Raw genomic sequence first — 27,791 nt, forward strand, 5'->3', positions numbered from 1 at the left:
GGAATTTCCAGGGTTTATCCGGAAATACAACGCAAACACCGGGACCCCGGACGACCTCCCTACACTTTTGTTTTCATTTTTTTCATAGTAGTAAGTATGGTAGTAAGTATAATTAAAGCTGAATAAACCACCAGTTTTGAAGCAAATCCTATAATTTCCGGGGTTGACAGGTTCTTAACCTTGTCGGACCTGCCAAACCCCACCAGTTTCATTTGCGCATTCACTGAACCCTACTTTAGTGTAGAATAAAATATATATATATTTTTAATTTCAAGAAATATGAATTCCTTGCAGCACTGATTGGCCAAGCAATGATCATCTGCAGTCAGTGATGTCGAGCGGGGCATGTTATCGTGACCTCCGCGGCAGTGGGTCCACCGAACCCCTGAGATGGACTCACTGAACGAAGCCCTAGGGTTTGATCGAACCCAGGTTAAGAACCACTGTTCTAAAGGAAGTAGGCGTATACAGCACTGGTAAGTCTTAACAATGTACCCCTCGGAATAAGCGCAAAATGGATCGCAATTTGGATGAAACTTTTAAGAAATCCAGACAGTCGCTGAACTTTATTACTTCTTATTCGATGAAATATCCCAGGTTGACGCCGTCTCAAAAAGGACCGACATTTGCACATTGCAAAACATGCATGTGCGACTTCAGCATGAATTACTGACAGTAAAACGCACGAAGAAGGACCCAAACACAAAGATAAACCTATTTTCATTATGCTGTACTTTTTCATTAGTTTGCAAAACACAATATTTCAATTATTGTAAAAACATGAAAATAACAGTTTGATTTGATTTGTCTTAAGTTATTATTATTTTTTTAAATTTGATATCAATTTTGTGTGAATCGCATTCACTCCGGAAATGGGACAAGGGTACACCTCAAATGAGGTCGATGGAGGTTGGCAGCTCTGGTTAAATAGAAAAGGCCACCGATATCCCTACAACCCACATAAATATGGGATAAAGATGATGGGATATTATAAATAGTCAAACGAGACTAAGAAAAGCTCTCATAATGTTTAAAAGTCAGCAAGCATTGGAGCATCTGAAAGAGTTTTACATCTTTAATTTTACTAATTTATAAATAATAATTATATATTTTCAAGACACACTATGAATAAGAACATCATGTAAGTGTATGTAGATATCTTCTATTAAATTGTCTCTTCCTTGGACTTTATGACCTGAAAACAACACAACTACTGTATAGACTTCCTGACACCAGTAAAAAAAATGTTTATGTCATGTACAGCACACTTCACTGAGATTGCTTCTGATTGGAGGGTCTAAAATGTTTGATATGAAAAAGCTTGCAGTGAAGCATAACAAAAATATTCACAAATATAAATAATGATTAAAACAAAGAGATCTGTAGATTTACCGGTCATGAGTAGATGAAAAAATAAGTGGCAGTATGGAATATTTTAGTAGCTTAATGCCACCATTTAGGGACAGTTGGCAGTCCTTAAATATACTGCAGGAAGAAAAAAAACTGTTTTCTGTACTGAGTGATAAAAAAGTGTAACACTCTCACCATCTGTGGTGTGCAGCAGTGTCACCATGAGGCAATGAACTCTCAATTCCAGCAGGAGATCATGGATCACCTGTAACATATCATTTGGGATCTCCAAGGCAGACAAAGCTTCATAACAACCCCTGTAGAAAAGCCATCAGATGACAGAGAACTCCATTACATTAGAAAGCAAACTTTACGTTAAAGATTCTCAAACACATACTTTCCAGTAAAAAATATTTAACTCCATTCACCTAACAGTTTGAATGATTTGAGTTAGCCAGATCCCAGTAATCTCCGTCTTGTTTTCCCAGCCTCCATAAAGACTTCGCTCCCCTTGTGGCAGTGTAGTAGGAAGGAGGGCCCCACGGGCAAGCTTAACCAACTGATTGTTCAATTCCTCAATCATTTTCTACCCAGATGATATACACAGTGAGAATGTTATGTACACAACAGAGTACGGTCAAATGATTCTGAGTTAGATCATTTTTTAATCTGTAGTAGAAGTATTACATACTTTGAAGTCATTCTGCTTTTGTCGTGCATTTTTCTTAGACTTTTCCACTTGTCCAGATTTCTCTCCTGTCTGGAGAAGAAAGGAGCAGAGAAACTTAAGTAAACTAAACTTTACTATTTGATATTGTTGGATCATTTAAAATTATTTCTGCGATACATACCTCACTAAAAAGACTCCCATTCACATAAGAGATCCAAAGCTTCCAGAAGTTAGGGAGCTGGCCAATAACCACGTCTGAAACCTTTTCCACAAATTGCACCTGCTGAGGTGTTTCAAAGCTCCAGTCTAAACGAGATTAACATACTTTTCTTTGTGTTAAATGCAACAAACAAGCAACCAAAATCGTACAAGGCACATATATACAGTCATACCTCGACATACGAGTGACCCGACATACGAGCAATTTCAGATGCGAGTAAAATTTTGAGCAAATATTTATCTTGAGATAAGAGACACATGTTGAGCAAATATTTATCTTGAGATACAAGACAAATCTTGGGCAAATATTTATCTCGAGATAAGAGACACATTTTGATATACGAGCATACAGTGGACGCGAGAGGCTGCACATAAGAACATCATGGGCACTGTCTTTCTGGTCACAATTTCCTCGTTTAATATCTCTACGAGCACTGGGCAGAGCGTTGCATTTTTTCAGTGTTTTTTTTCTTCCATTGGTCAGTGCCAATGGCGGTGTTTGTTCGCTAATACGAGAGCAGTACTACTTCCCGGGCAAGTTGGCAAGTGGTCGTGCGTTATCTTATTGTGAAGACATTTGTGTGCATCATTTTGTGAATATTTTGAAGGGAAGACAAAAGCAAACAACCCTCGATAGGTTGCATCTGAAAGTCAGGGTGGAGGCGGAGCAAATAGAGCCAACCCGGGAGAAGAAAGGTATAAAAATTTAAAACAAAATTAGAATTAAGTTTAGTGTAAAGTTAGGCGAAATTTATTTTTGTGTGTCTGCATCGTAATCCAAGTTCACTTAAATTTGTTTGTTATGTTACAAGCGCGTTTCCTTGCAAAAAGCCCCCCCTCTTTCCCATCCACGAAATTCATCTAATTTTAGTACTATTAAACACATTTCAGTACTATTAAACACATTTTAGTACTATTAAACACATTTTAGTACTATTAAACCACTAGTTATTTGTTACTTTGTTGATAAATGGTGAATTACAACAAATAAAAATGTTTTTCCAATCCAATATCCTGTTTTTGGTGTTTTTTTCAGAGGGTTAGAATGAATTAATTTGTTTTTAGTTAATTTCTATGTGAAATGTTCATTTGAGTTACGAGTAAATCGACATACGAGCTCAGTCCCGGAACGCATTAAGCTCATATCTCGAGGTACCACTGTATATACACACACACACACATATTTATATATAAATATATAAGTAAACAGTTGTGGTCAAAAGTTTACATACACTTGTGAAGAACATAATGTCATGGCTCTCTTGAGTTTCCAGTTATTTCTACAACTCTGATTTTTCCCTTATAGAGTGATTGGAACAGATACTTCTTTGTCACAAAAAACATTCATGAAGTTTGGTTCTTTTATGAGTTTATTATGGGTTAACAGAAAAAGTGATCAAATCTGCTGGGTCAAAAATATACTTACAGCAACATGAATTAGCAATTTTGGTGACGAAACAAGTCCATGTCAGAAAGCCATCAAATTTAACTGAACTGCACCTATTCTGACAAGAGGAGTGGTCAAAGTTTCAACCAGAAGCTTGTGGATGGCTACCAAAAACCCCTAATTGAAGTGAAAATGGCCAAGGGACATGTTACCAAATATTAGCGCTGCTAAAAAGGACACGTGGTGTTGTAAGTACGAGGTCGAAAAGAAACAAACGCCAAGACTCAAGGGAGAAAAATAATGTGCACGTTTACCATTATTTAGGTATGTAAACTGTTAACTCGCACATTGTTTTTCTCTCTTGAGTCTTGCTAAAGCTGCAGCTTTCTCAGCTCTCTCCCCTCGCTCTACTTAATCTTTTGTTACTTCACCCAAACCGAAAATGTCTAAAATTGTTCCTGCACAGCAATTTTTAGACAGCCACAAAAGCTGTGGCTTATTGTTCAGCAATTATGTATTTGAGGTTAACTCTTAAATATTTCCTTGCAGTAATACAGATTGGTTATAGGTTACATTATTAAAATAAAATATTCATTATTTAATAACGTTTATTTTATATTATCGGTTATCCCTATTACAGAATTTAAAAAAAAATTCTTGTTTCCTTATTGCGAATTTTACAGTGAAACCTAAACTCTACTTCAAATGTTTGAAAAATATTTTTGCCATATTTATCTGGAAAACAAAGTGCAAAATGAATATCCAAGATTAAGGAACACATGCATGTAGTGTGTAGGGGAAATATGCAATGGTACTCACTAGTCGGTTTTGTCATCTGCAGACTACCTCCTCTTTTCAAAGACGATGTATGACTCAGCCTGCTGAGGGCCGAAGCACGTGAATCCCCCTCCACATCCAGACCTTCAACATAAACTAAAACATACAGAAAAATGAGCAGAGGGGGCCATAGAAGGCAAAGAAGCAAATGCTTCAAATTACAAATAATTAAATAAGAAATTTTCATCCCCCGGCAATCCTATACCTAAACCCAAAAGGTTTATAGGACACGTTTTTCCTCTGTTGTCTCCAGGCAGTAGGAGTAAATAAAACATGAAGTACTTTGTGAGAGTTGATGGTAACAGGTCTGCACCATTCCAGAGCGGAAATGCCACCAACATAGACCTGTGAGTGTTGATGATAATTAAAATTTATGAACTAACTTACCTGTAGTACTTACTTTAAAAAATATATATATAAAAATAAAAATATTTAGTTGAGACTAGCCTAGTTTTGGGAAAAATCATGACTGACTATAAGATGAATGACAAACAAATCTAGTAAGTAATGAAAATATACAAACTAAGCAGTGAGAACACCTTTTTTTTTAAATTAATCAAAAAATAATAGAATAAAATCTAATCTATCAAATAAGCAATGGAAAAAATAAAACTTGAAAGATGAAAGAAAAAAATAAGTTTTTACTAATTATACTAGAGGGGTGATGACTGGTGTTGTTCCAAGTGTGGCCTGAGTGGCATTGACAAGTTAATGTGTGGAGGCACGGTGCAGAGTGGTAGCACGTCCACCTCACAGTTCTGAGATCGAGGGTTCAATCCCAACTAAGTTCAGACCTTCCTGTGTGGAGTTTGCATGTTCTGTTCGTGCCAGCATGAGTTTTTTCCAGGTACTCCGCCTTCCTCCTACATACCCAAAACATACATGGTAGGTTGGTTGAACCCTTTAAATTGTCCCTAAGTATGAGTATGAGTAAGAATGGTTGTTTGTCTCATCCCTTTCCATTGGCTAGCAATCAATTAAGGGTGTCCCTCGCCTAATGTCCAAAGTTGGCTGGGATACACGACAGCACCCGCACAACTCTTGTGAGGATAACCGGTAGGGCTTATGAATTAAAGACGTTCATGTAAAACATGTTTGCTCAAAAAATCTGAATATAAAAATCACAAATTTCACGGCTACACACAAGGATGTGAGGTCAGATACACCCAAGTTTTTTCGTGCTGGAGGAAATTTACTCACTGCTAGTAAGAATGTTAGAACGCCAGAGAAGGCTGTGGGGGTAGCCAAAACAGTTTGAGCCGATAGCGTCTCAAATGGGTGAAGAATCAGCGTACAGGACCAAGAAATTAAGGTTAGGACATAACATTTAGCACACTTATATTACCACACAGTTGCATAACAATGACAAATATTGAGATGTTTGTGCGCAACCATTTTTAATCTCCTGTCTTCTCCTTGCAAGTTTCAGCGGGAATTTTGACATTACGCAAGACGTTTAAAAGTCATTTTCAAACCACCGATTCAAATCCAACAATTCTGGAAGAGGCTCTGTGTAGTCTTTTTGAGCACGATTCGAAATGTATGTTATGTAATTCGACGAAAAGGCACGACACTGTTTGTATTATCGATGTGTCATTCTTCTACGGTGAAATTTCGCTTCTTCATCAGCGCTGAGTGCCACTCATTTCACGGCCGAAGAAGGTTGCCCTAACTTCCGACATTTTTTATCTCCTGTCTTCCACTTGGGAGTTTCAGCGTAGATTTGGACATTATGATTTTTTTATACTTAAGATAAAAAAACGCAATGTACTGAAGCCGCGAAGTGATAAAGGATCACAGTACTTATGTGACCACTTATTAATGTTAACTACTTATTTATGTTGACTACTTATATTTATGTGTGCACCTCATGGTGAAGCTTTACATCTAATTATACTTAAAAAATGACAACAAGGCATTAAATTCAATTACCTAACCATCAGTGTTCATAGGGGTATCAGGCGTCATCTAGTGTTGGGAATGGGTACAATGTCTAGACCCCGATTTTAAGATGACTGACACTGTTTCAGTTATATTTCAATGCAAAAAAAAATCGTCTAATATTCGGATCAATACGTTATTTCCAAAATCATACGATTATTTATGAGTGTAAACAGTATTTTAAGACAAATCATAAAACAAATGCTTGAAAAAAGAGCCACTTTATCTAAAGGACTGGGAGTGATTAATTTAATTGTTGAATGAATTTAATCATCACTAATGATAGTGCTCACTTAAACAACACAACAAATGACCTCACACCAGATCACAACCAAATCGATTAAAGTCTTCACCTTCAGTATAGGTTCCATTGTAGTTTTTGGAGCAGGCCACCTTTAAAGGTGTTAATTTTCACCCTTTTAATGATGTGCTGATTGAGCTTAATAATAACCTCATGGCTCCTTGTCAGTTTTCTGAATACCACAGCCACTCCAATTATGTGCTGACAAATGTATTTTCCCAATAACTAATGTTGTTACAAATTGAATTGACATTGGCACAAGAAGCACAGTTGAGGAAATATGAGAACTGGAGTTCATAATTAATGAGGCACCATCAGATTGGGAGAATTGGGGTTCAGACATCCTTTAGACTTGCAGTAGATAGGTTACACCTAAACATTCACATCAGCTCTGATTAATGCTAATAAAAACATGAGTTGTAAACATGATGTAAGGGTAAATTTGAGTGGTAGCCTTTCGGTAATGCCAAAAGAAGTAACGTAATGCAACGTAATGGTGAGTGATAGGGAGACAAGGAGTAAGGATGAAGCAAGGAGTGAATCTGGTGTGTGCTTTTGGGTAAACTGATGTTTTAAGATACGTGGTTTTCAAGCACAAGATGTGAAGTCAAGACCACAGAGGGTGAATAGCGACCAGGTGGCTTAAAGAAGGGGGCTAACTTGATGTCAGAAGAAAGGTAAAAAAAAGAAAAATTGTGCAATTCATCCCACAAGGACAATTACGGGCGGCCCGGTGGAGCGAGTGGTTAGCGCATCGGCCTCACAGCTCAAGGGCCCTGGGTTAAAACCCAGGTCATGTCCATCTGTGTGGAGTTTGCATGTTCTCCCCAGGCCTGCGTGGGTTTCATCTGGGCACTCCGGTTTCCTCCCACATTCCAAAAACATGCATGGTAGGCTGATTGGACACTCAGAAGATGAGATAAGATGAGATGAGGACAATTACGGAAGCTTATTGCATTCACCTTAAAAAATAAAATAAAAAAGCACTGGCCGTTTTTTAAATTAATTTATATTCTGGGATTGTTTTTTTGATGTTTTTTTTTTTTTTTAATTAATTATTTTCTAGGGTGTTTCTTTCGTATTTTCTTCTTCTTTGTTTTTAAAATTAATATATTTTTGGGGTTGTTTTTTTAATTAATTATTTTATTTTCCGGGACTAAGCTCGTCTGTCGATTTACTCGTATCTCAAATAAACGTTTCCCATAGAAATGAACTAAAAACAAATTAATTCATTCCAACCCTCTGAAAACCCTCTGCACTGACTAACGGGGGGGGGACACTGAAATAATGCAACGCTGCACCCAGTGCTCGTAGAGACATTTACACGAGAGAGTTGTGGCGAGATGATGTTCTCATAAGCAGCCTATTGCGGCTGTCTCGAATGTTCGTATATCAAAATTTGTAGGTGAATATTTGCTTGAAATTTTACTTGTATCTCAAATTGCTCGTATGTCGGGGCACTTGTATCTCAAATTGCTCGTATGTCGGGACACTCGTATGTCAAGGTATTCCTCTATATCTAAATAAAACTTAATTGCGCTGAATGGAAGCAAGTGTGTATGCAAGCACGGGCAGTTAAGCATTAAAGGTGCTTTTGAATTACTGCAATGTTCTCTTGTTTTCATTACCATAAGGTGTATTCTTTACTTCAAATGACAACCATAACCATTTTTATCTTTGGAGAGGGAGGCAAAGCAACGTTCTGTTTGTCTGAACCCCAGAAATCCTTGTATATCTTAGCATTAGGCATGTTTATATGCCAATTGAACTGACTGGTGCAGCCATCCGCTTAAATTTTTTCTCCGGTGCTTTGAATGCATTATAGTGCAAGTGGAAATGTCCATAAGTGTATGGTTGGTGAATCATTTGTCTTTCTGGACAACCACATTTATGTATTGGCAGTTTTAGTTTGCGGTAATTGTTTCAATCCATCTATGACGATGTATGTGAATTTGCACGAGATTGACTACATATAGGTGGTCAAGCCCTGAAACTTAAACCTAACTGCTTAGTCGCTTTTATCTTATTCATATATTCAAGAAAAATAAACACATGTGCCCTGACCCTATAGGCAGGCGTGGAGGTTGACGATGGAGTAGAGATGTCGACCATGGGTGTATACGTCAGAGGGGCCTAACCTTCCCTAACTTGTAACTCACATGACACCTTCCAGCTGCCTGAATGTGTTATTTTTTCATGTGGAATGCAATGATGTGTGTTAGTTACCTCTCTCACCACCAATAAATTCATCTCTGCAGTCCTGCATCAGCTGGAGGATCCATTTGTGCTGAGCGTATATACACTGCCATGCTGGATCACCTGGAGCATGCAGGTCAGACAAGTATCTTCGCAAAGAGACAAAAATGTGCAAAATAATTAATGAGTAAATTAATACCACTGAATTTCATTGGCTGTATTACTTTATGTGGGATGAATACCACAGTTGTTGTCTCCTATTTTTGGCAATATACGTACTGTAAACATGAAAAAAAGGGTCAACTCTATCAGAAAGAAATTTTTGATGTTCATAGGTTAACCTAGAGCTGGGCGATAAAACCAATAACGATAATCAGTGAAATAAGTGGCAGTTGCATTGCATTCCTTTCAAAGAGGCCCATTTCGGAAAGGCACCCGGGTAGACCTAGCCACTTTCTGATGAATGAATTGGCTCTTCCCTCCATCTTGCTCACGGTGGATAAGAAGATCTTGCTCATTTTCAAGGGCCACATTACCCTCCTGTAGAGTGTGAAGTTGCTCCTGAAGTTGTTTTTCAGATCTATCATTCTTTGGTGCCGAAGCCCAAGACCCAACATGCCAGTAATTGCGACGACGGACCGCTATGAAGGGCAAAATAAAGACTGTCGACAGTGTCCTCCATTGAAAGGGTCAACCCGACGAACGTTCTCTCGCCGCTCCGGTAATCTGGTGACAGGTCCCCCGAACTAGGGCAGGTTCGGAACGAGAAAGATCGTGAGTTCACCCTTTGATTTCTGTCTCCGTGAAGTGTGATAATTTGAAAGAGTATTATCACTGCGGTAGTGTTAAATGTTCATGGTCTGGGACCAAAGTACGTAGAACATATATGTTCAAGGTCTGGGACCGACATGCGTAGAACATATATGTTCGAGGTCTGGGACCGACGTACGTAGAACAAGAACGGAGTCAGGGACTCCACTAAGAGACAAAGTCAGGGACTTGTCTGATCTTGGTGTGTTCAGAGATATTGAGTGAATCACGAAGTATTGAGATCAATTCGGTAATTTTAGAATAGAATTGTTGTTTAAAGTATTAAGTAAGTGATTAATATGGGTCGGAAAGCGACAAGGGAGATGGGTTTGTTGCCAGACTGCAGAATGGAGATCAGAGGGTTGACAGATGTGGGGTATTTGCGGATGCGTAGTGTGGGGGGTTGCCTGCATCTGCCGCGATGGGTGGAGAGGCATGGTTTCTGTCCCAATTTGAGGGATATGGAAGGTTTGATTAGCGTGGAAGGGGAATTGTTGAAGTAAAAAGTTTTGTAAGAGAATAGAAAAGAAAGTGTGGGAAAAGCAGCTGAAGGTGTGCGGAGAGTTGACTTGAGGTGCATAGAGTGGAGTTAAAATATATTTGTGTGCAGAGTGTTGCTGCAGAAAATGACTTATCTGAAGTACACATCGTCTCCTTGGTGGGGGTGAGACAGGTCAATAGGAATTTTGACATTTTTATGAACTTTTTTTTATACTTAATATAAAATCCACGATGTACTGAAGCCGCGAATGTTAAAGCCGCGAAGTGGTGAAGGATCACAGTACAGCGCTCTCACCCATGGCAGCCGAGCCTGCGTTTAGGGATGTAATGTCCTCATAGGCCAAAGTGGTAGTTACAGACCCCAGCAAATTCTATAGTTTAACCGTAAGTTCCCAGTCAATATAACTACAAAGCAACCTATGAAAAAAAGTATTATTTAGTGTGGAAAACAGTGTGTATACATGATAACTATGTGGACATGCGTAAAAATATGAAAAAAGACAGAAAACCTGATGTATCTCTTCTGATCATGTAAAGTTGAAGGAGTGTGCAGTAGTTTTTCCAAAAGTAGGCTCCTGAGTCCCTTGATCCTCATCTCAACCTCCGCATACACTTCAAAGCGGAAATAGAAAGATCATTTCACTGTTTCTTGGCGATTACAAAATTAGTGGGATAGGAGTTTACCTTTTTTAAAGACAGGGACCTCTGTATTGCCAAAAAGAGATTTTGCCTTCTCGTAGTCATTTATCACAACATCATAATCTCCCTGTAAACAGAATTACTATTAAAACCAACTTTAAATTGTTCTACAACCACTCATTAAGTTCACATTGTTAGTTATTATTCTGTCTAAGAATGAAAAATAAGTCATCGTAAACTTAAAAGTGAAGTGTTATACTGCATATACTGTACATAATTTAAATTACACATGTACACAACTATTGGCAGTTGTGTATTGGAGAACTCAACAGCTCAAGAACATTATAAATCAGTGCTCTAACCCAACTTTTTTCCACTTGTTACGCCATTGCTTTTTTTCTTCGGCGCACAGATATACAAGTTGGGTGCATGTCTGATGATACTTGGAAATATTAGGTTTCAGATACACATGCGTCAAGAATGGAATTTGTGTCAGGTATCAGACATGGCTGTAACTTTGTTGACAAAGGCCATTTGTTCTGATATTGTAAAACGTCCATCTAGTGTTTTTACTGAGGCCGTGTTGTCTCAAATTTTAGTCATAATTCATAAACAATTATCAGGCCCCTTGGTGATTTTATTGACTGACACAGAGGTTTGTGAGTGCATACTCTTTACTTAACCTTTTCATTTCATATCTAATGCTTGACTTTGCCATTCGTAGATGGCATGTGGAATTTATAAAGCATTCAGTAACCTGCTACACAAAGTTCAAGCAATCGGACTATAAAAGGGATGCAAAAAAAGTAAAAATAAAAAACAAACAAAACCCTGTCTAAATCAATCAGTTTAATAATAAGACGTACAGACGCTCCCCTACTTACGAACGCAATTGGTTCCGAGCGATTGTTCATAAGTTGAATTTGTTTGTAAGTTGATTCAGTGCTATATTTTGTATTATAATTTATGTTTAAGGCCGATATAAGTATATTGAAGGTTTATATAAGTGCATTTGTATGTTTAAGGCTTGTATAAGTAACACACATTGGTTTGTACTGAAGAAAAAAAACATTTAATAAAATGGAGAGAATATGTACAGTACTGAAGAGAGAGAGAGAGATTTATGTATTAGAAACTGGCCAAAAGAAGCGACCTAATGACAATTGCACAGTTTTCTTCTTTTTTTCATCATAAATGATGCGCTAGCACTGTATGGCATCATTCAATTGATTTGCAAACTTTGTGCAACGTTCAATATTTGGGTCCTGCTGCTCGATCTTTCTGTTTATAAATGGTACTGAATGTGCAACGCTCACCACTCTCACGCGCATCAAGCTTCGTTATTATTGCCACTCGTTTCAAATGAAATGGCTTGCCTCTTCCTTGCAACTCCCTCAATAGAAGCCTTTAGCTTTTTACCAACCATATTCAATATTGGATGCATGAAATATTTAATGATACAAATGAAAAAGGTTCTTTGCACACTGGAGATACATTCACGCACTTCCGCATTGCAACGAAGAAGAAGGTAGATGCTGGGTGAGCTGAGCTCTCACAGCGCCAGGCGTCGGTATTAGCGGCGGAAAGAAGTACTACTCCGAAAAAGGCGAAATACAAAATTGGACTTGCGAACATTTTTGGACTTAAACGCAATTTGCAGACATGTTCGTATGTACCGTTGTTCGTAAGTTGAATGTTCGTAAGTAGGGGAGCGTCTGTACGTGCTATACTGCTTCTGCAGTAGTAACAAAAAGTAATTTATACAAACATAGAAAAAGTACCTTCTGGATGTTCCGTTCAATGTTAAGTGGCAGGTTAAAAAGAAACTTGAAACGTTGCAGGACATTGAGTGCATTGCGTGTGGAGTCAGCTTTGTCTTTTCGGCCTAAAACCTCCTGGAAAAGTGTATCTGCTGTTTCACTTGCTCCTGTGAACAAGCCGGAAGCAAAGATCAGTGTGAGAATAGAGAGGAAGCACTGATTGAGGGGGTGGTTCAAGGAATTCTGAGGATGAGTTTTGGCTTTTCTGCAGACCAGTTGAATTATTTAGAAATTAATATACTTCCATGGTACACAAGCTTGAATGAGTCTTGTATTTTTCCTGTCATTGAAATGCCTACTGTTGAGGATGATTTCCAGGTGTTGGGTCATGGATCCCTCAACTCTTTCAGTACCATCAGAATCCTTCCTCAGATGGATAGCTGGAATACATACAGAATAAAAATAAAGATTGTTTTACAAGGATAAAGCTAAGAAAAAAATATAAAATATGAAATTTGAAGATATGAATTCAACCAGGCAGTCCATTGGGCAAGTGGTTAACGCATTGGCCTCACAATTCTGAGATTGAAGCTTCAATCACACGTTCGGACCTTTCTGTGAGGAGTTTGCAGGTTCTCCGGTTTCCTCCAACATCCCAAAAATATGGTTGGAAGGCTTGTTGAGCCCTCTAAATTGACCCTAGGTGTGAGTGTGCGTGTGAATGCTTATCTGTCTCCTTGTGCCCTGCGATTTGCTGAATATAAATAATAGATTAACAACCGGTTTGTGGTGTTTATGTTAAACAAGATAGATATCACATCTGTTTCAACAATGTATCTACCGTATTTTCTGGCATATAAGTGGCATTTGTCGCAAAAAAAAAATGATGACTGAATCTAGGGTCTCTCTCTGTCCCTCTCTCTCTCCCCCCTCCGTGAAATCCGTCTAATTTTAGTACGATTAAACATAACCACTAGTTATTTGTTACTCTGTTAATAGATGGCGATTTAGAACAAATAAAAATGTTTTTCCATTCCAATATCTTGCTTTTTTGGTGTTTTTTTCAGAGGGTTAGAACGAATTAATTTGTTTTTAGTTCATTTCAATGGGAAACGTTGATTTGAGATACGAGTAAATCGATATACGAACTCCGTCCCGGATCGCATTAAGCTCATATCTCAAGGTACCACTGTATATTGCATAAAACGTAAAAAACTCACTTGTGCCTGTCACATCTCGGTCAGGGCATCGCCATCGTACCCTAGTTAAACGTGCTTTGACTGCCCAGACGTGGGTAGCCTTGATAGATGTGTCCGTAGCGTTTACCATGTCAGCACATCCCAATAGTTGTTAAGGCTGACCGAAGGTCTTGCGGTCGATCGTTAAAATATAAGCCTTGATACCTTTGTAATGTGTATCTCATGCTATTATTGCACCCGGACACTTGGTGAACACTAGACCGCTACGGACACGCTTCCTGGTTGTGCTCATGTTACTTCTTTTTTTATATTTGTCTACGTGCAGGCAACACCCTTTCGGAAGACATGAAGGAAACATTTGTACATTTGTGATTATGAAAAAAAACAAAATTCCGATTTGATTTTTTTTTCTTGTTCGAAAGTGACAACTATTGCAGCAATATGAACCATCGAAAAAAATCTAGATAATTCAACACAAGAACCAATTTGGTCGGCAACTTCTGGTAAGAAAATTGGAATTTCTGTCATTAAAAAGCATCAGGTTCTCATCAATACACTTATTTCTTTTTTCAAATAGAATACATTTGATATTTTGCATTTACAAAGACAGGCTAAGCAACTTCCTTATGATATTGACCCTAATAATGTGCTTTTGATTCATACAGTATCTCAGAAATACCACGTGCGATGATTTTTCTTAAGATTTTGCCTTCAAAGTAACACATTTGTGCCCCCTATTAAAACCTTGAACATGGAGGTGAAAATTGTGTATCAGGGGGCGGCTTATACGGGATAAATTGTAAAATTCAACAATTTTAAGGCAATTTTAAGGGTGCGGCTTATATGCAAGAAAATATGGTAATATAAATATTTATAAAGAATGAATTGCAAGAAATGATGCTAAAAGGAATCAAGTGAGGAAGACATTCTTAGATGACTTGTATGACTCATTTGATAAGGAAATTTGAAAAGAGTAATGTGGAGATCCAGGGAAAGTAAGAGGTGCAGCAAACCCAGGGAATGAATAAATGATGTGCAGTAGTGGGCTGCTGGGTGCTGAGAGCTTCACTGTGGGTTTATTGACAAAGGGGAGAGTTGGGGAAGGAGACCTTCTACATACTTGTGAAGTGATTCAAATAAGCAATGGGGTTGAAAGGGAAACAGGGGGAACTGTCCACCCATTTCTATTGTCTCTGTCTTCCATTCCACTACAGTACAGACTGAGCAAAGCTTTCAGGGAGCGAGCAAGAGGCCAGAAAAGACATGAGAGTAGAGCCCTCCAAATAAATACATGGGCCCATTCTGTCAGACAGAAGCTTCAAGGCGGAGACTAAAGTGTTCCAAAAACATACTATTCACAAATGGCATTTTTTAATCAAGATGTATACAGTCGTATGAAAACGTTTGGGCACAGCTGTTCATTTTCAAGATTGTTCTTCATAAATCGTTGGTTGTTTGCATCAGCAATTTCAGTTAAACATTACAGTCATACCTCTACTTACGAATGCTTCTAGGTACGAAATGTTCAGGTTACTGAAGTTTTTTTAGATGAAAATGAGTGAGATACTAAAAAGATCCAAGTTACAAAATCCCCCAAAAGTAAATGCATGTCCTTATCCGTTATTTTATTTTGAAAATATTGTTGCGGATGCATTGATTCTCACTTTGAAACATCGCGACCCTCTATTGGGCTCTTATTTCATCGCACTCATTCTATCTCATATAATCACAATAAAAGCATTCAATTCAATTCAATTGGCTGTCTCACAACAACCATTAGGGCGGCCTGGTGGAGCGAGTGGTTAGCGCGTCGGCCTCACAGCTCTGGGCTCCTGGGTTCAAATTCAGGCCACGTCAACCAGTGTGGAGTTTGCATGCTCTCCCCAGGCCTGCGTGGGTTTCCTCCATGTACTCTGGTTTCCTCCCACATTCCAAAATCATGCATGGTAGGCTGATTGGACACTCTAATTTGTCCCTAGGTATGGATGTGAGTGTGCACAGTTGTCTCCTTGTGCCCTGTGATCGGCAGGCCACCGATTCAGGGCGTCCCCTGCCTCTGGCCCGGAGTTAGCTGGGATAGGCTCCAGCACCCCCCGCGACCCTAATGAGGATAAAGCGGTACAGAAAATGAGATGAGACAACAACCATTATCCATGTTTCAAGATTCTCTCTTACATACCTGCCCACCTTGGCTAAATGCTCCCCTTAATAATGATTGCAATTCCCCTGACTAAACGATTTTAAAAAACGTACAAATGCAACACGGCACATATATTTGCTCACAAACAGGGCACACGTAAAAGTCTAAAATGTAGTGTAAAGTGGACGGCTTTCTGCCTTGGTAGAATGGGCTTTTACCGCCATCTGGCGGCTAAACACGGGTATTATCCCTTTATAACGGCCGCGAAGGGAACTATTTCAGCGGCACAGGGCACATTTTCACGTGCTTTATTTATTTTAAGACATTAATAAATCATTCCCAATTTTAAAGGGTTTAGTTGGTAGTTGTGTGAGGACCGTGGAATGAATTAGAGAATTTACATATAAAGTACACCTCTACTTACGAAATTTTCAAGTTACTTAGAAAGTTCTCGAACCAATTACTTTTGTAAGTAGAGGTTTGACTGTATATATGGATATATACAGTTGTGGTCAAAAGTTCACATACACTTGTGAAGAACATAATGTCATGGCTCTCTTGAGTTTCCAGTTATTTCTACAACTCTCATTTTTCTCTGATCGAGCGATTGGAACAGATATTTCTTTGTCACAAAAAACATTCATGAAGTTTGGTTCTTTTATGACTTTTTTGTGGGTGAACAGAAAAAGTAATCAAATCTGCTGGGTCAAAAATATACATACAGCAGCGCTAATATTTGGCAACATGCCCCTTGGCCATTTTCACTTCAATTAGGCGCTTTTGGTAGCCATCCACAAATTTCTGGCAAGCTTCTGGTTGAATCTTTGACCACTCCTCTTGACAGAATTGGTGCAGTTCAGTTAAATTTGATGGCTTTCTGCATGGACTTGTTTCTTCAGCATTGTCCAAAAGTTCTCAATGGGGTTTAACTCAGGACTTTGGGAAGGCCATTCGAAAACCTTAATTCTAGCCTCATTTAGTCATTCCATTACCACTTTTGATGTGTGTTTGGGGTCATTGTCCTGTTGGAACCCCCAACTGTGCCCAAAACCCAATCTTCGGGCTGATGACTTTCGATTATCTTGAAGAATTTGAAAGTAATCCTCCTTCTTCATTATCCCATTTACTCTTTGTAAAGTACCAGTTCCATTGGCAGCAAAACAGCCCCACAGCATAATACTACCACCACCGTGCTTGACGGTAGGCATGGTGTACTTGGGGTTAAAGGACTCACCTTTTCTCCTCTAAACATATTGCTGCGCATTGTGGCCAAACAGCTCGATTTTTGTTTCGTCTGACCACAGAACGTTCCTCCAGAAGGTCTTATCTTTGTCCATGTGATCAGCAGCAAACTTCAGTCGTGCCTTAAGGTGCCGCTTTTGGAGCAAGGGCTTCCTTCTTGCACGGCAGCCTCTCAGTCCATGGAGATGCAAAACACGCTTGACTGGACACTGACACCTGTGTTCCAGCAGCTTATAATTCTTGACAGATCTGCTTTTTGGTGATTCTCGGTTGAATCTTCACCCTCCTGACCAATTTTCTCTCAGCAGCAGGTGATAGCTTGCATTTTCTTCCTGATCGTGGCAGTGACAAAACAGTGTCATGCACTTTATACTTACAAACAATTGTTTGCACTGTTGCTCTAGGGACCTGCAGCTGCTTTGAAATGGCTCCAAGTGACTTTCCTGACTTGTTCAAGTCAAGGATTCGCTTTTTCAGATCCATGCTGAGCTCCTTTGACTTTCCCATTGTAGCGTTTGTGGGCATTTGCATCCAATGGGCCCTATTTAAATGGCCTCAGAGAAGTCACCAGCTGCAGTCACTCATAATCACTCACAAGAAGTTAAGAGGCCATGCTATGAAGCTCATTTCACTGACACAACTTTCTAAGTCACCAAAATTGCTCATTCGTGTTGGTGTATGTATATTGGATTGGATTGGATTGGATAACTTTATTCATCCCGTATTCGGGAAATTTCGTTGTTCCAGTGGCAAGAGGGTGAGGATGCAGGAATAGGAAAGGCATTTTAGACATAAATAGATAGGTAATAGATAGGTAATAAGTAGGTCAAGAAATAAATACATGAATAAATATATAATTAAATAAGCGTGTTGCTTAGGACATATATACATACATACATACACATAAATGTACATGCATGCATACGGTAGGTCTTAACACCCAGCCATTTTTTTGTTAAAGAGCCTGACAGCTGATGGGAGGAAGGATCTGCGGAAGCGCTCCTTCCTGCAATGAGGGTGCCGCAGTCGATTGCTAAAGGAGCTTCGGAGGGACTCCACAGACTCATGCAGGGGGTGGGAGGTGCTGTCCATGATGGACATCATCCTGCTCAGCATCCTCCGCTCACCCACTTCCTCCACAGAGTCCAAAGGACAGCCCAGAACAGAGCTGGCCCTCCTGACCAGCTTATTCAGCCTGTTCCTGTCCCTCTCCGTGCTCCCGCATCCCCAACAAAGCACTGCATAAAACACTGCAGAGGCCACCACAGTGTCGTAGAAAGTCCTCAGCAGTGTCCTGCACACTCCAAAGGACCGTAGACTCCTCAGTAGGTAGAGGCGGCCCTGGCCCCTTTTGTACAGGGCATCTGTGTTTGTGGACCAGTCTAGTCTGTTGTTGAGGTGAACACCCAGGTACTTAAAATTCTCCACGATTTCAATGTCTGTACCCTGGATGTTCACCTGAGTGGTCTGTTGAGGATTCCTCCGAAAATCGATGACCATGTCCTTTGTCTTACTGGTGTTGATGTAGAGGTGGTTTTGCCTACACCAGTCAACAAAGGCTGTGATGACTCCCCTGTACTCCAGGTCGTTCCCGTCCGTCACTCGTCCAACAATAGCGGTGTCGTCAGAGAACTTCTGGAGGTGGCAGGTGTCTGTATTATGTTTAAAGTCCGATGTGTAGAGGGAGAAGAGGAGTGGAGAGAGCACTGTGCCTTGTGGGGCCCCCGTGCTGCAAGCTACCACATCAGACGTACAGTCCTGGAGTCTCACATATTGATCACTTTTTCTGTTAACCCATAATAAAGTCATAAAAGAACCAAACTTCATGAATGTTTTTTGTGACAAAGAAGTATCTGTTCCAATCACTCATCAGAGAAAAATCTGAGTTGTAGAAATAACTGGAAATATACCCACATATACAGGGTGTCTCAAAAAAATTTACTCACTTTTAGAATGACGAGAAAACCCTGAATACCCTTCGCGTTCCCCAGACCTTACACCCATGGACTTTTTTTTGTGGGGATACTTAAAAGACTACGTTTATGGCAACAAACCAAGGACAATTGATGCATTGAAATTGGAAATTGAAAGACAATGTCGTGATATTCCTAATGACATGTTTCGCGACGTTTGCGAATCCGTTGGTGCGCGTTATCAGCGTTGTCTGGACAATAATGGTCATCACTTTGAACATTTGCGAACATGATTCTTCAATTTCATTTGTCTCATGTATTCCATGCTATTTCACTTCACTCTAGGTTCATAAATAAAGGTTTTCTCGTCATTCTAAAAGTGAGTACATTTTTTTGAGACACCCTGTGTGTATGTATATATATATATATATATATATATATATATATATATATATATATATATATATATATATATATATATATATATATATATATAAATATATATATATATATATATAAATGGCCCACTATTTTTACACTTTTGCATTTTATGAGCAAATAGACGAGAAGTAGACCGTACATACAGGAAGACTACAAACATATTCATGCAAAAAGTGCATGTTTTCTTTACATCTCCACAATCCAACTTTTTTTCTTTTTAGCCTGCTGTGTGTTCTCTCCGTGTGTCACAGCACAGGGCTGACGTTACATTTAATCTAAACATCAGGTCAAGCTCCGGATAGCAGCAAGCCACAACTTGAGGAAGAGCTACAGTGGCCTATTTCACTTCCTGGAACTATTGAGGACACAAATATGAATAAAAATACAGTCCCTGGTTTCTAAAGCTGGAGATGTTTTGACTCCTGTCAGGGCTGGGGGCTAAGGGAACTGGCCCTGGGAATAAGGCATTTTTGTAACACGGTAGCAGTTCTGTTTCCTGCATTGCTTGGAAACTTCCTTTTCACACAACAATGCACAACCCTCAAATTTCAACATAGCACAAACAAAAAAGGAGTCACTGAGCCAGAACAGCTTTCTTACTAAAGGGGGGTGGCTCCATGCCAAATGGAGGTAGCGTGATCGGTCAAAATGTCCCAAACCTTCAGTCGCCAAGGAGTCTTACCGACATTCTCCATAATATTCATAATCTTGAAAAAATCATTTATTACATTTAATAAAAAAATATTCTCACAACTATTTCCAATAATAATGAGGATTCATTCATTCATTTTCTGAACCAATGAATCCTCATTAGGGTCGCGGGGGGTGCTGGAGCCTATCCCAGCTGACTTCGGGCCAGAGGCGGGGGATGCCCTGAATCAGTGGCCAGCCAATTGCAGGGCACAAGAAGTCGCAATCAGTCTACCATGCATGATTTTGGAATGTGGGAGTACCGGGATGAAATCCACGCAGGCTCGGGAAGAACATGCAAACTCCACTCAGGTGGACCGACCTGGATTTGAACCCAGGTCCCCAGAGCTGTGAGGCCGACACGCTAACCACTCATTCGCCGGGCTGCCTTGATGAAAAAGTTCATAAAAATGTCAAAATCCATGCTGAAACTCGCAATCAATCAGAAGAAAAATGGCAGTGAAAAATGGTAGAAGTCAGGGCACCGCTTCTTCTTTGGCGTTGAAATGGGTGGCACTCAGCGCACTCCACCTCCTCCTCGCTACTGAGACTCGATTTGCTGTACTTTTTTTGAATACCTCAAATAATTTTTTTAATGAAATAATGTATTTGATGTGGCCTTTATTCACAACGTCCTGTCTCCATTGAGGTTACCTCGTCATTTACTCAAATCTAACTAACTGCTCAAACTCTTAAGCACAGATAAGACTCTTAGAAGGACAAGCTATAGAGAAATTGAAAGCTATTCCTGTGCATGTGTTTTGTACAAAAATATGAGCACATCTGCTATGCATGTCTATTTTAATGTAAAATTTTAATTCAACGTGTAAAAGCTTGTCAATATGAAGTCATTTATCTTACAGCCATGCAAACTGTACATTCTCCTTTTAGGAATAGGCACACAGTAAGCACCCTCAGTCTGGACATGAGCATGGCTGTGCATTGTTCTTATTGGTCATATTGGGTCCGCTATCAGCTTCGTCAATTCTAATAATCTGATTTACATTGTATTGCACCGCCGTGTTTATTTGGATACATCCCCTAACTATGAAAACATTGCCTTTCTCCACAATGGCACAAAATTATACACAAAGAAATAATAATAATAATGACAAGGGTACAATGTGAACATAAATAGGTCAAGCAAGTAACTGTGTGCCTACAGCGGAAGAAAAAAGTAAATTATCAAAATACCCAAATGACAAGCTAAAGGTACATTTTACCATGTTATCAGAAGGCATGGCAGCCCCAGTTTCAGGAAAGGCAATGGAGAGGGAGAAGATCGACAAACGTGACAGGTGTCAATTACATATTTGTATTTGCGACAACTATTATTACACGAAATAGAAAATATTAATTCAGATCTACTGCTAATGAGGTTGTATACAAACCACCGACCGCAGCACTTCTTTCTACAACAATAAACAGTTAGCAAGACAACAGTACATTATCTTCAATTGATTCAACCCGCCCAGATGCAAAGGATGGGATGTAAAAAAAGAAAAAAATGGGGTGGTCACTGGTCAGTGCCTGATGCTTGCCATGCTAATGCTAACTAAGCTTGCTAAGTTCCTGAAAAAAAGGGAGACTTTGTTGATAGCAGTGGCGGGCCGTCAGGGCCTTCAAGGCCTTCTCTGCTGGCCTAAGAAATATCTGAATCATATTATATTTTGTCCATCAATACGTACTTATTATTCCAAATGGTCTGTTAGCTTCCTTTCATTGCTTTTCCCCCTGGTTGCACTGCTTCCAGATGTGTGTTTTCATATTGAAGCATTTAACCAATCACATTTCAGCCATTATTTGTTGCCAGATCAGATCTGCCTCAAAGCCTGCACAATCAGTTCTTGCGGGCTCTGCTGCATTAAAATAGACTGTTGCTTTTAACCAATCAGATTTCGAGTTGGCAACCCCACAAGGATTTTTCATAGGCGTTAGCATTTTGCTGGCTGGGACATGTCATTGCTTTCACAAACTATGATTGGCTAGTAGGCGGGCCAAAGCAGTACCGAGGTTTTAATGTCTGAAAAGCTCCAGTATTTGTATTTAATCATGAAATGCTGCTAGGAAGTGGATTTTACCCCATTTTTGTGCATTAATTTATTGATTATTTTTTATGTGTCGCAGCTGTAGCTGCAGTAGAGGTTTTATAGCCATAAAATAGTTTTTGAGGGTTGGATTGATACGTTGAAGGCGCTACCAGAAAATGCCCCGCCCGCCACTGGTTGATAGCATAACCAAAATACTGTCATCACTGAATTCTACAGCTTATGGTTCACAGGGAAAATGTTTTAAATGAAGGCTATTTTATATTTAAAGAAATAGCTAACATTTGAACAAATATATGTACACACCAAAATAAATAAATAAAAGCACACAAAACTACTGGAAAAGTGTGTATTTGCATCAGTTCCAAGAAAAAAAATCTCCGAAAAGGCTATGATCTATGTCACTTTTGAAGGTTGGAGGAACATAAACACAAGAAGTCTTTTAGAGCAGAGAAGGGTTAATGGTTTGAAAATATGTAGTGGATAAATGGCGATCCATTTAGTGTGATCCAACTCTACATCAAAATACCTTGATCGTTCTCACCTGCCAGAGCATCCTGAGCCTCAAAGAATGTGCTGAGTCCTCCTTTTACATAGGCCAGACTCCCCTCATTCTTCTTGTTGGCCTGCTTTTTAAGATTGCTGGCAGCAATCTTTAACTGCTCAAAACTAAGAAGCAACAAAAAGATATGTTTTGGGATTAAATGTCACATATTGTTTTGTATAGCGGGAGGCAGGGTTCACTTTGTCATAAATGGTGTAAATGTTACATTCCCTGTACAAGTGAATTTGGTTTCTTGGTGACAGTAGTTTTCAGACGTTTGTGGGCATGTAAAGTCGAATGGAGTCACAGGTCACAGGCCAAGTCACATGTTGAGTCAAGCCAAGTCACAAATTGGTCAATAGGGTCAATCGAATCAAATCCAGTCAAGTAACAAGTTTGACAAAATGAGTAAGATAAAGTATTTCATTTTAACTCGAGACAGGCCGAGTACTTAAAATACAAGTACACAAGTACAATTACCAAGAAGCGCATTTATCAAGCCAAGCCAGACGAAGTCACAATTTCACTGTGCCGTGAACTGTGACAATAAATGGCAGCACTGCAGTAAGCGGTCAGCATGTCCGCCTCATAGTTCCGAGATCAAGGGTTCAATCCCGGGCACCTGCCTTCCTGTGTGGAATTTGCATGTTTTCCCCAAACCAGCGGTTTTCCGGGCACTGCGCTACAGTAATCCCTCGATTATCGCGGCTTCATCTATCGCGGCTTCACTACATCGTGTATTTTTTTCTGGGGGAATTTTTTTTGGGTTAATTACAATTTTTTTGTAAGTTCATAAAAATGTGAAAATCCATACTGAAACTTGGAAGCGGAAGCCACTCCCCTGTCCTCCGCTTGCTACTAGAACTCGGTACTGAAGTAAAAAAAGAAAAAATATATTATTTTATTTTTAAATAGGGGTGACCCTACTTTGCGGTTTTTCGTTTATTGGGGCCATGTCTGGTCTGCATTTACCGTGATAATCGAGGGATTACTGTATTTTACGGCATCACAAATAGAGTAATCCCTCGAACATCGCGTATAACAGACCAGACATGGCCACGATAATTTAAAAAAATGCGAAGTAGGATCACTCCTATTATTAATGCATACCATACTAGATGTTTTCGCACCTACAGCAAAATACAAGTACACAAGTACAATTACCAAGAAGCGCATTTATTAATTTCAGTTATAGGCATATGAAATGACTGTAATGTATTATTATCTAACTATAATCTATAAATTAAAAAAAATAAGTACTGTACTCACAGTGAAAATAGTTTCTCTCTGCTTGATTTAAATAATTAAAATAAAAAAACAGGTTATTGGGAGCTTTAATCCAAGCCCTCTTCGTCAGATTGGAGAGGCATTGGATCGTCGAGGGAATCTTCAGTAGGCGCCGTAAGGAGAGCAAGAGGAGCTTCTTTCTGCGAGAGGTTTTCGGCACACAAGGAACATGGCGACCACCGTTTCTTTTCATGTACAAATATGCTGTTCTACAAGTAAGTACATGAGAATGCCAAGACGATTGCCAAATTCCATGGCTAACACCATGTCATCAATCTCCTGGAGACGTTGTCAGAAACTGCTAATGTCTCATGATGCCAGCTTCACAGCCATATCTGTGGCGTAAATCCCTCTTAATGCTGGTTCATTTTTTTATTCTTAGTGTCCTTGGAAGGATATTGTGCAGTCTTTGAAGTGTTCACGCCTTCTTTCTTGGTAGTTTCATTTATGCCGCAATGGCATGCTACGCCCTTTAGCATAGCAATGTCAATTTTTCTCGGTCACTGTCATCTTTCTCGTTCTTTTCCCGGCTTGAACAGGCACTGGTGAGCGAGAGGCAGGGAGTGGAGCTGGTGAATGGAGTGTCAACCCGGGAGCTCGGGCTTCGAAAAATGCCCCACCCCACCTTTCCTCGGCCTCCGGGTGGGCAGCGCAGCATGACTATCGTCCTTCTCCACGACACGGGAATAGTCACGCCTCCATGTCTCCACCAAAAAAGACGATTACTTGTTTGTTAGCGGGCGCTGGTTATTACCTGAGCTCCCTCGCCGGCCAGCAAATGGAGGTCCACCATAGATGGCCAAACGAGTACCCAAGTAGGGGTCCGAGGGAAAAAAGTTTGGAGAATAACTCTCCAGGGAAGAGCGTCGCAACCCGAACCAGGTGAGGAAGTCACTATCTGAATCTGAGTCCAAGTCCAACAGATTTACCAGCTCCGGACTGTCCCGACAATCTGAAAACTCTGAGTCCAAATCAGGATAAAAGGGTGGATTGACGGAGGGCGATGGAGGTTGGACGGTTTGAGCGGGGGAAGAGGATAATAGACGGCAGGTGGGTGAGGCTCACGCCAACGGCTTTTCGCTGAGTCCATAGCTGGTCAGATCGTTCTGTCACAATTTGTAGGGCTGTGGTTGCGTGGAGCGAAGTTGGACCCAAACGCCGAGAAGCAAAAAACAAGGACAGTGCAGTGGAGTGGAATCAGATAATAAAACCAAACCTGACGGGGAGGACGTGGGAAAACGAGGATCACAAGACATGGGCATAACAACGCAGATGATCCATCCAGGGCTGACAAACACAGGCTTTTAATAAAAAGACATGGGTTGGCAAGACAATCAGAAACACCTGAATTACAAAAGAGGCCGCAATCAGGAGATATACCAGGGGTGGGGAGACGACAGGTAAACTCAATGGGCTATCACATGGACAGGGATCAATTCCTAACACTGTCATCATGTCTCATTTGTTCCTGGGCTCAATGGATGCCAGGATGGTTAGGAGGCATTTTCAACGGCGACTCAAAATCCAAACAAAGCTGGAATAGGCACGGCATAGTCTTTCTCCACAAGTAATGTGCGCAATTCTAAATATAACAAGAAGAAACCAGAAAACGGCAGGACGTTGTGCTTCTGGGTCATTCTTCTTCTTCAGTGAAAATATCGCTTCTTCTTCAGCGCTAAGTGACACCCAATTCAGCACCGAAAAAGAGCCCTGACTTCCGCCATTTTTTATCCCGTCTTTCGCTTGCGAGTTTCAGCGTGGATTTTGACATTTTTACGAACTTTTTTTTATACTTAGGATAAACAAAAAACACGATGTACTAAGCCGCAAAGTGGTGAAGGATTACGGTACACGGTCGATTGGTCGCCGGTCTTTTGGTCGCCCGGACGTTTGGTCACCCGGACTTTTGGTCGCCGGTCTTTTGGTAGCGGTTTGGTCGCCCAAATGATCGGCTGCTGCCATCTAGTGTCAATTTATTAAAAAGAAGACCAAGCAAATTCACAGATGGTGTTTTTATTGAAGCAGTAAAACTTACAAATTCTAGCAGCCTTCATTCTCTCTGGGAGAAATAAGAGCACTCATTTAACACATCGGCTGCTGCCATCGACTGTCATAGGCGTCCAATGAACTCGGAGGACTATGGAAACCCGGATCGATTCGCAAACAATGTAGCGTACCTGCAAGCCATTGCATACAATTTGTAATAAAAACTCCGATCTGTGAATTCCCTTTGCACATAATTTGTAAGTTTGTATTTGTAATTTTTGTACAGAATTTGTAAGTTTTACTGCTTCAATAAAAACACCATCTGTGAATTTGCTTTGCCTTCTTTTTAATAAATTAATGTTACTTATTGCCTTTCATTTTAATGTCAAAGTTCCGGGCTAAAAGTATACTAAGACTTTTATTTGTTTGATAAAAATGACCATCTAAACTGCAGTGGTCCCCAAACTATTCCAGAAAGGGCCGCAGTGGGTGCAGGTTTTCGTTCCAACCAGTAAGAGGAAACCTTTTCACCAATCTGGTATCCTAGAAGTGCAATCAGTGGATTGCAGTCAGGTGCTTCTTTTTTCAGCAGAAACCTCATTGGTTAAACTGTTTGTGTTGGATCGGTTGGAACAAAAACCTGCACCCACAGCGGCCCTCCAGGACCGGTTTGGAGGCCTCTGATCTAAAGTATTTCAACATTGCAAGTTCTCCCAGAGAGAATGAAGGTTCATTGGACGCCTATGACAGTCGATGGCAGCAGCCGATATGTTAAATGAGTGCTCTTATTTCTCCAAGAGAGAATGAAGGTTGCTAGAATTTGTAAGTTTTACTGCTTCAATAAAAACACCATCTGTGAATTTGCTTGGTCTTCTTTTTAATAAATTGACACTAGATGGCAGCAGCCGATCATTTGGGCGACCAAACCGCGACCAAAAGACCGGCGACCAAAAGTCCGGGCGACCAAAAGTTCGGGCCACCAAAAGACCGCGACCAAAAGACCGGTGACCAAAAGACCGGTGATCAAAAGACCGGCGACCAAACGACCGCACACGAAGGATTACAGTATGCGTTCGCTCTAGATGTAATTGTGAGGGTGAACAGTTGTTTGTCTACATGTCCCTCACAATTGGCTGACAACTATTGTGGTATATTGACGTGCCTGTTAGTCTAGATCAGTGGTTCTTAACCTTGTTGGAGCTACCGAAGCACACCAGTTTCATATGCGCATTCACTGAACCCCACCAGTTTCATATGCGCATTCACTGAAGCCCACCAGTTTCATATGCGCATTCACTGAACCCCACCAGTTTCATATGCGCATTCACTGAACCCCACCAGTTTCATATGCGCGTTCACCGAGCCCTACTTTGGCGTAAAAAGAACTGTTTTTTTTTTCAAATTCAAGATATATAAATTCCTCGCAGCACTGATTGGCCAAGCAATGTCACGTGATCATCTGCAGCCAGTGATGGTCAAGCGGGGCATGTTGTTGTGAATAGACATGGTGAGTTGATGTGTCTTGACCTCCGTGTCAGAGGCTCCTCCGAACCCCTGAGACCGACTCACCAAACCACTAGGGTTCGATCGAACCCAGGTTAAGAACCACTGGTCTAGATAACACATACTGTGGCAGATTGCAACAAGTGTTCATGAGCCATGGTCAGGCTGGCCTTAAGATATCAGACAT

The 27,791-nt window shown here is 40.2% G+C and overlaps 1 protein-coding gene across 3 annotated transcripts in view; it reads right to left on the reverse strand.

Annotated features, from left to right (window-relative positions):
• exoc2 (exocyst complex component 2) overlaps window positions 1–27,791 on the reverse strand; it is a 54,923-nt gene that overhangs the window by 10,752 nt on the left and 16,380 nt on the right. For all 3 annotated transcript variants that reach the window (XM_077594715.1, XM_077594718.1, XM_077594717.1), the window contains exons 6-16: window positions 22,829–22,953; window positions 12,971–13,051; window positions 12,633–12,778; window positions 10,897–10,978; window positions 10,722–10,824; window positions 8,932–9,050; window positions 4,446–4,559; window positions 2,202–2,326; window positions 2,042–2,110; window positions 1,779–1,936; window positions 1,546–1,667 (exon numbers count right to left, since the gene is read on the reverse strand). In XM_077594715.1, the coding sequence (XP_077450841.1) occupies window positions 1,546–1,667; window positions 1,779–1,936; window positions 2,042–2,110; window positions 2,202–2,326; window positions 4,446–4,559; window positions 8,932–9,050; window positions 10,722–10,824; window positions 10,897–10,978; window positions 12,633–12,778; window positions 12,971–13,051; window positions 22,829–22,953 (1,244 nt within the window). The remainder of the gene's footprint in view (window positions 1–1,545; window positions 1,668–1,778; window positions 1,937–2,041; window positions 2,111–2,201; window positions 2,327–4,445; window positions 4,560–8,931; window positions 9,051–10,721; window positions 10,825–10,896; window positions 10,979–12,632; window positions 12,779–12,970; window positions 13,052–22,828; window positions 22,954–27,791) is intronic.

This window comes from Stigmatopora argus, chromosome 24 (genome assembly GCF_051989625.1).
Source record: "Stigmatopora argus isolate UIUO_Sarg chromosome 24, RoL_Sarg_1.0, whole genome shotgun sequence".
NCBI classification, from domain to species: Eukaryota; Metazoa; Chordata; class Actinopteri; order Syngnathiformes; family Syngnathidae; genus Stigmatopora; species Stigmatopora argus.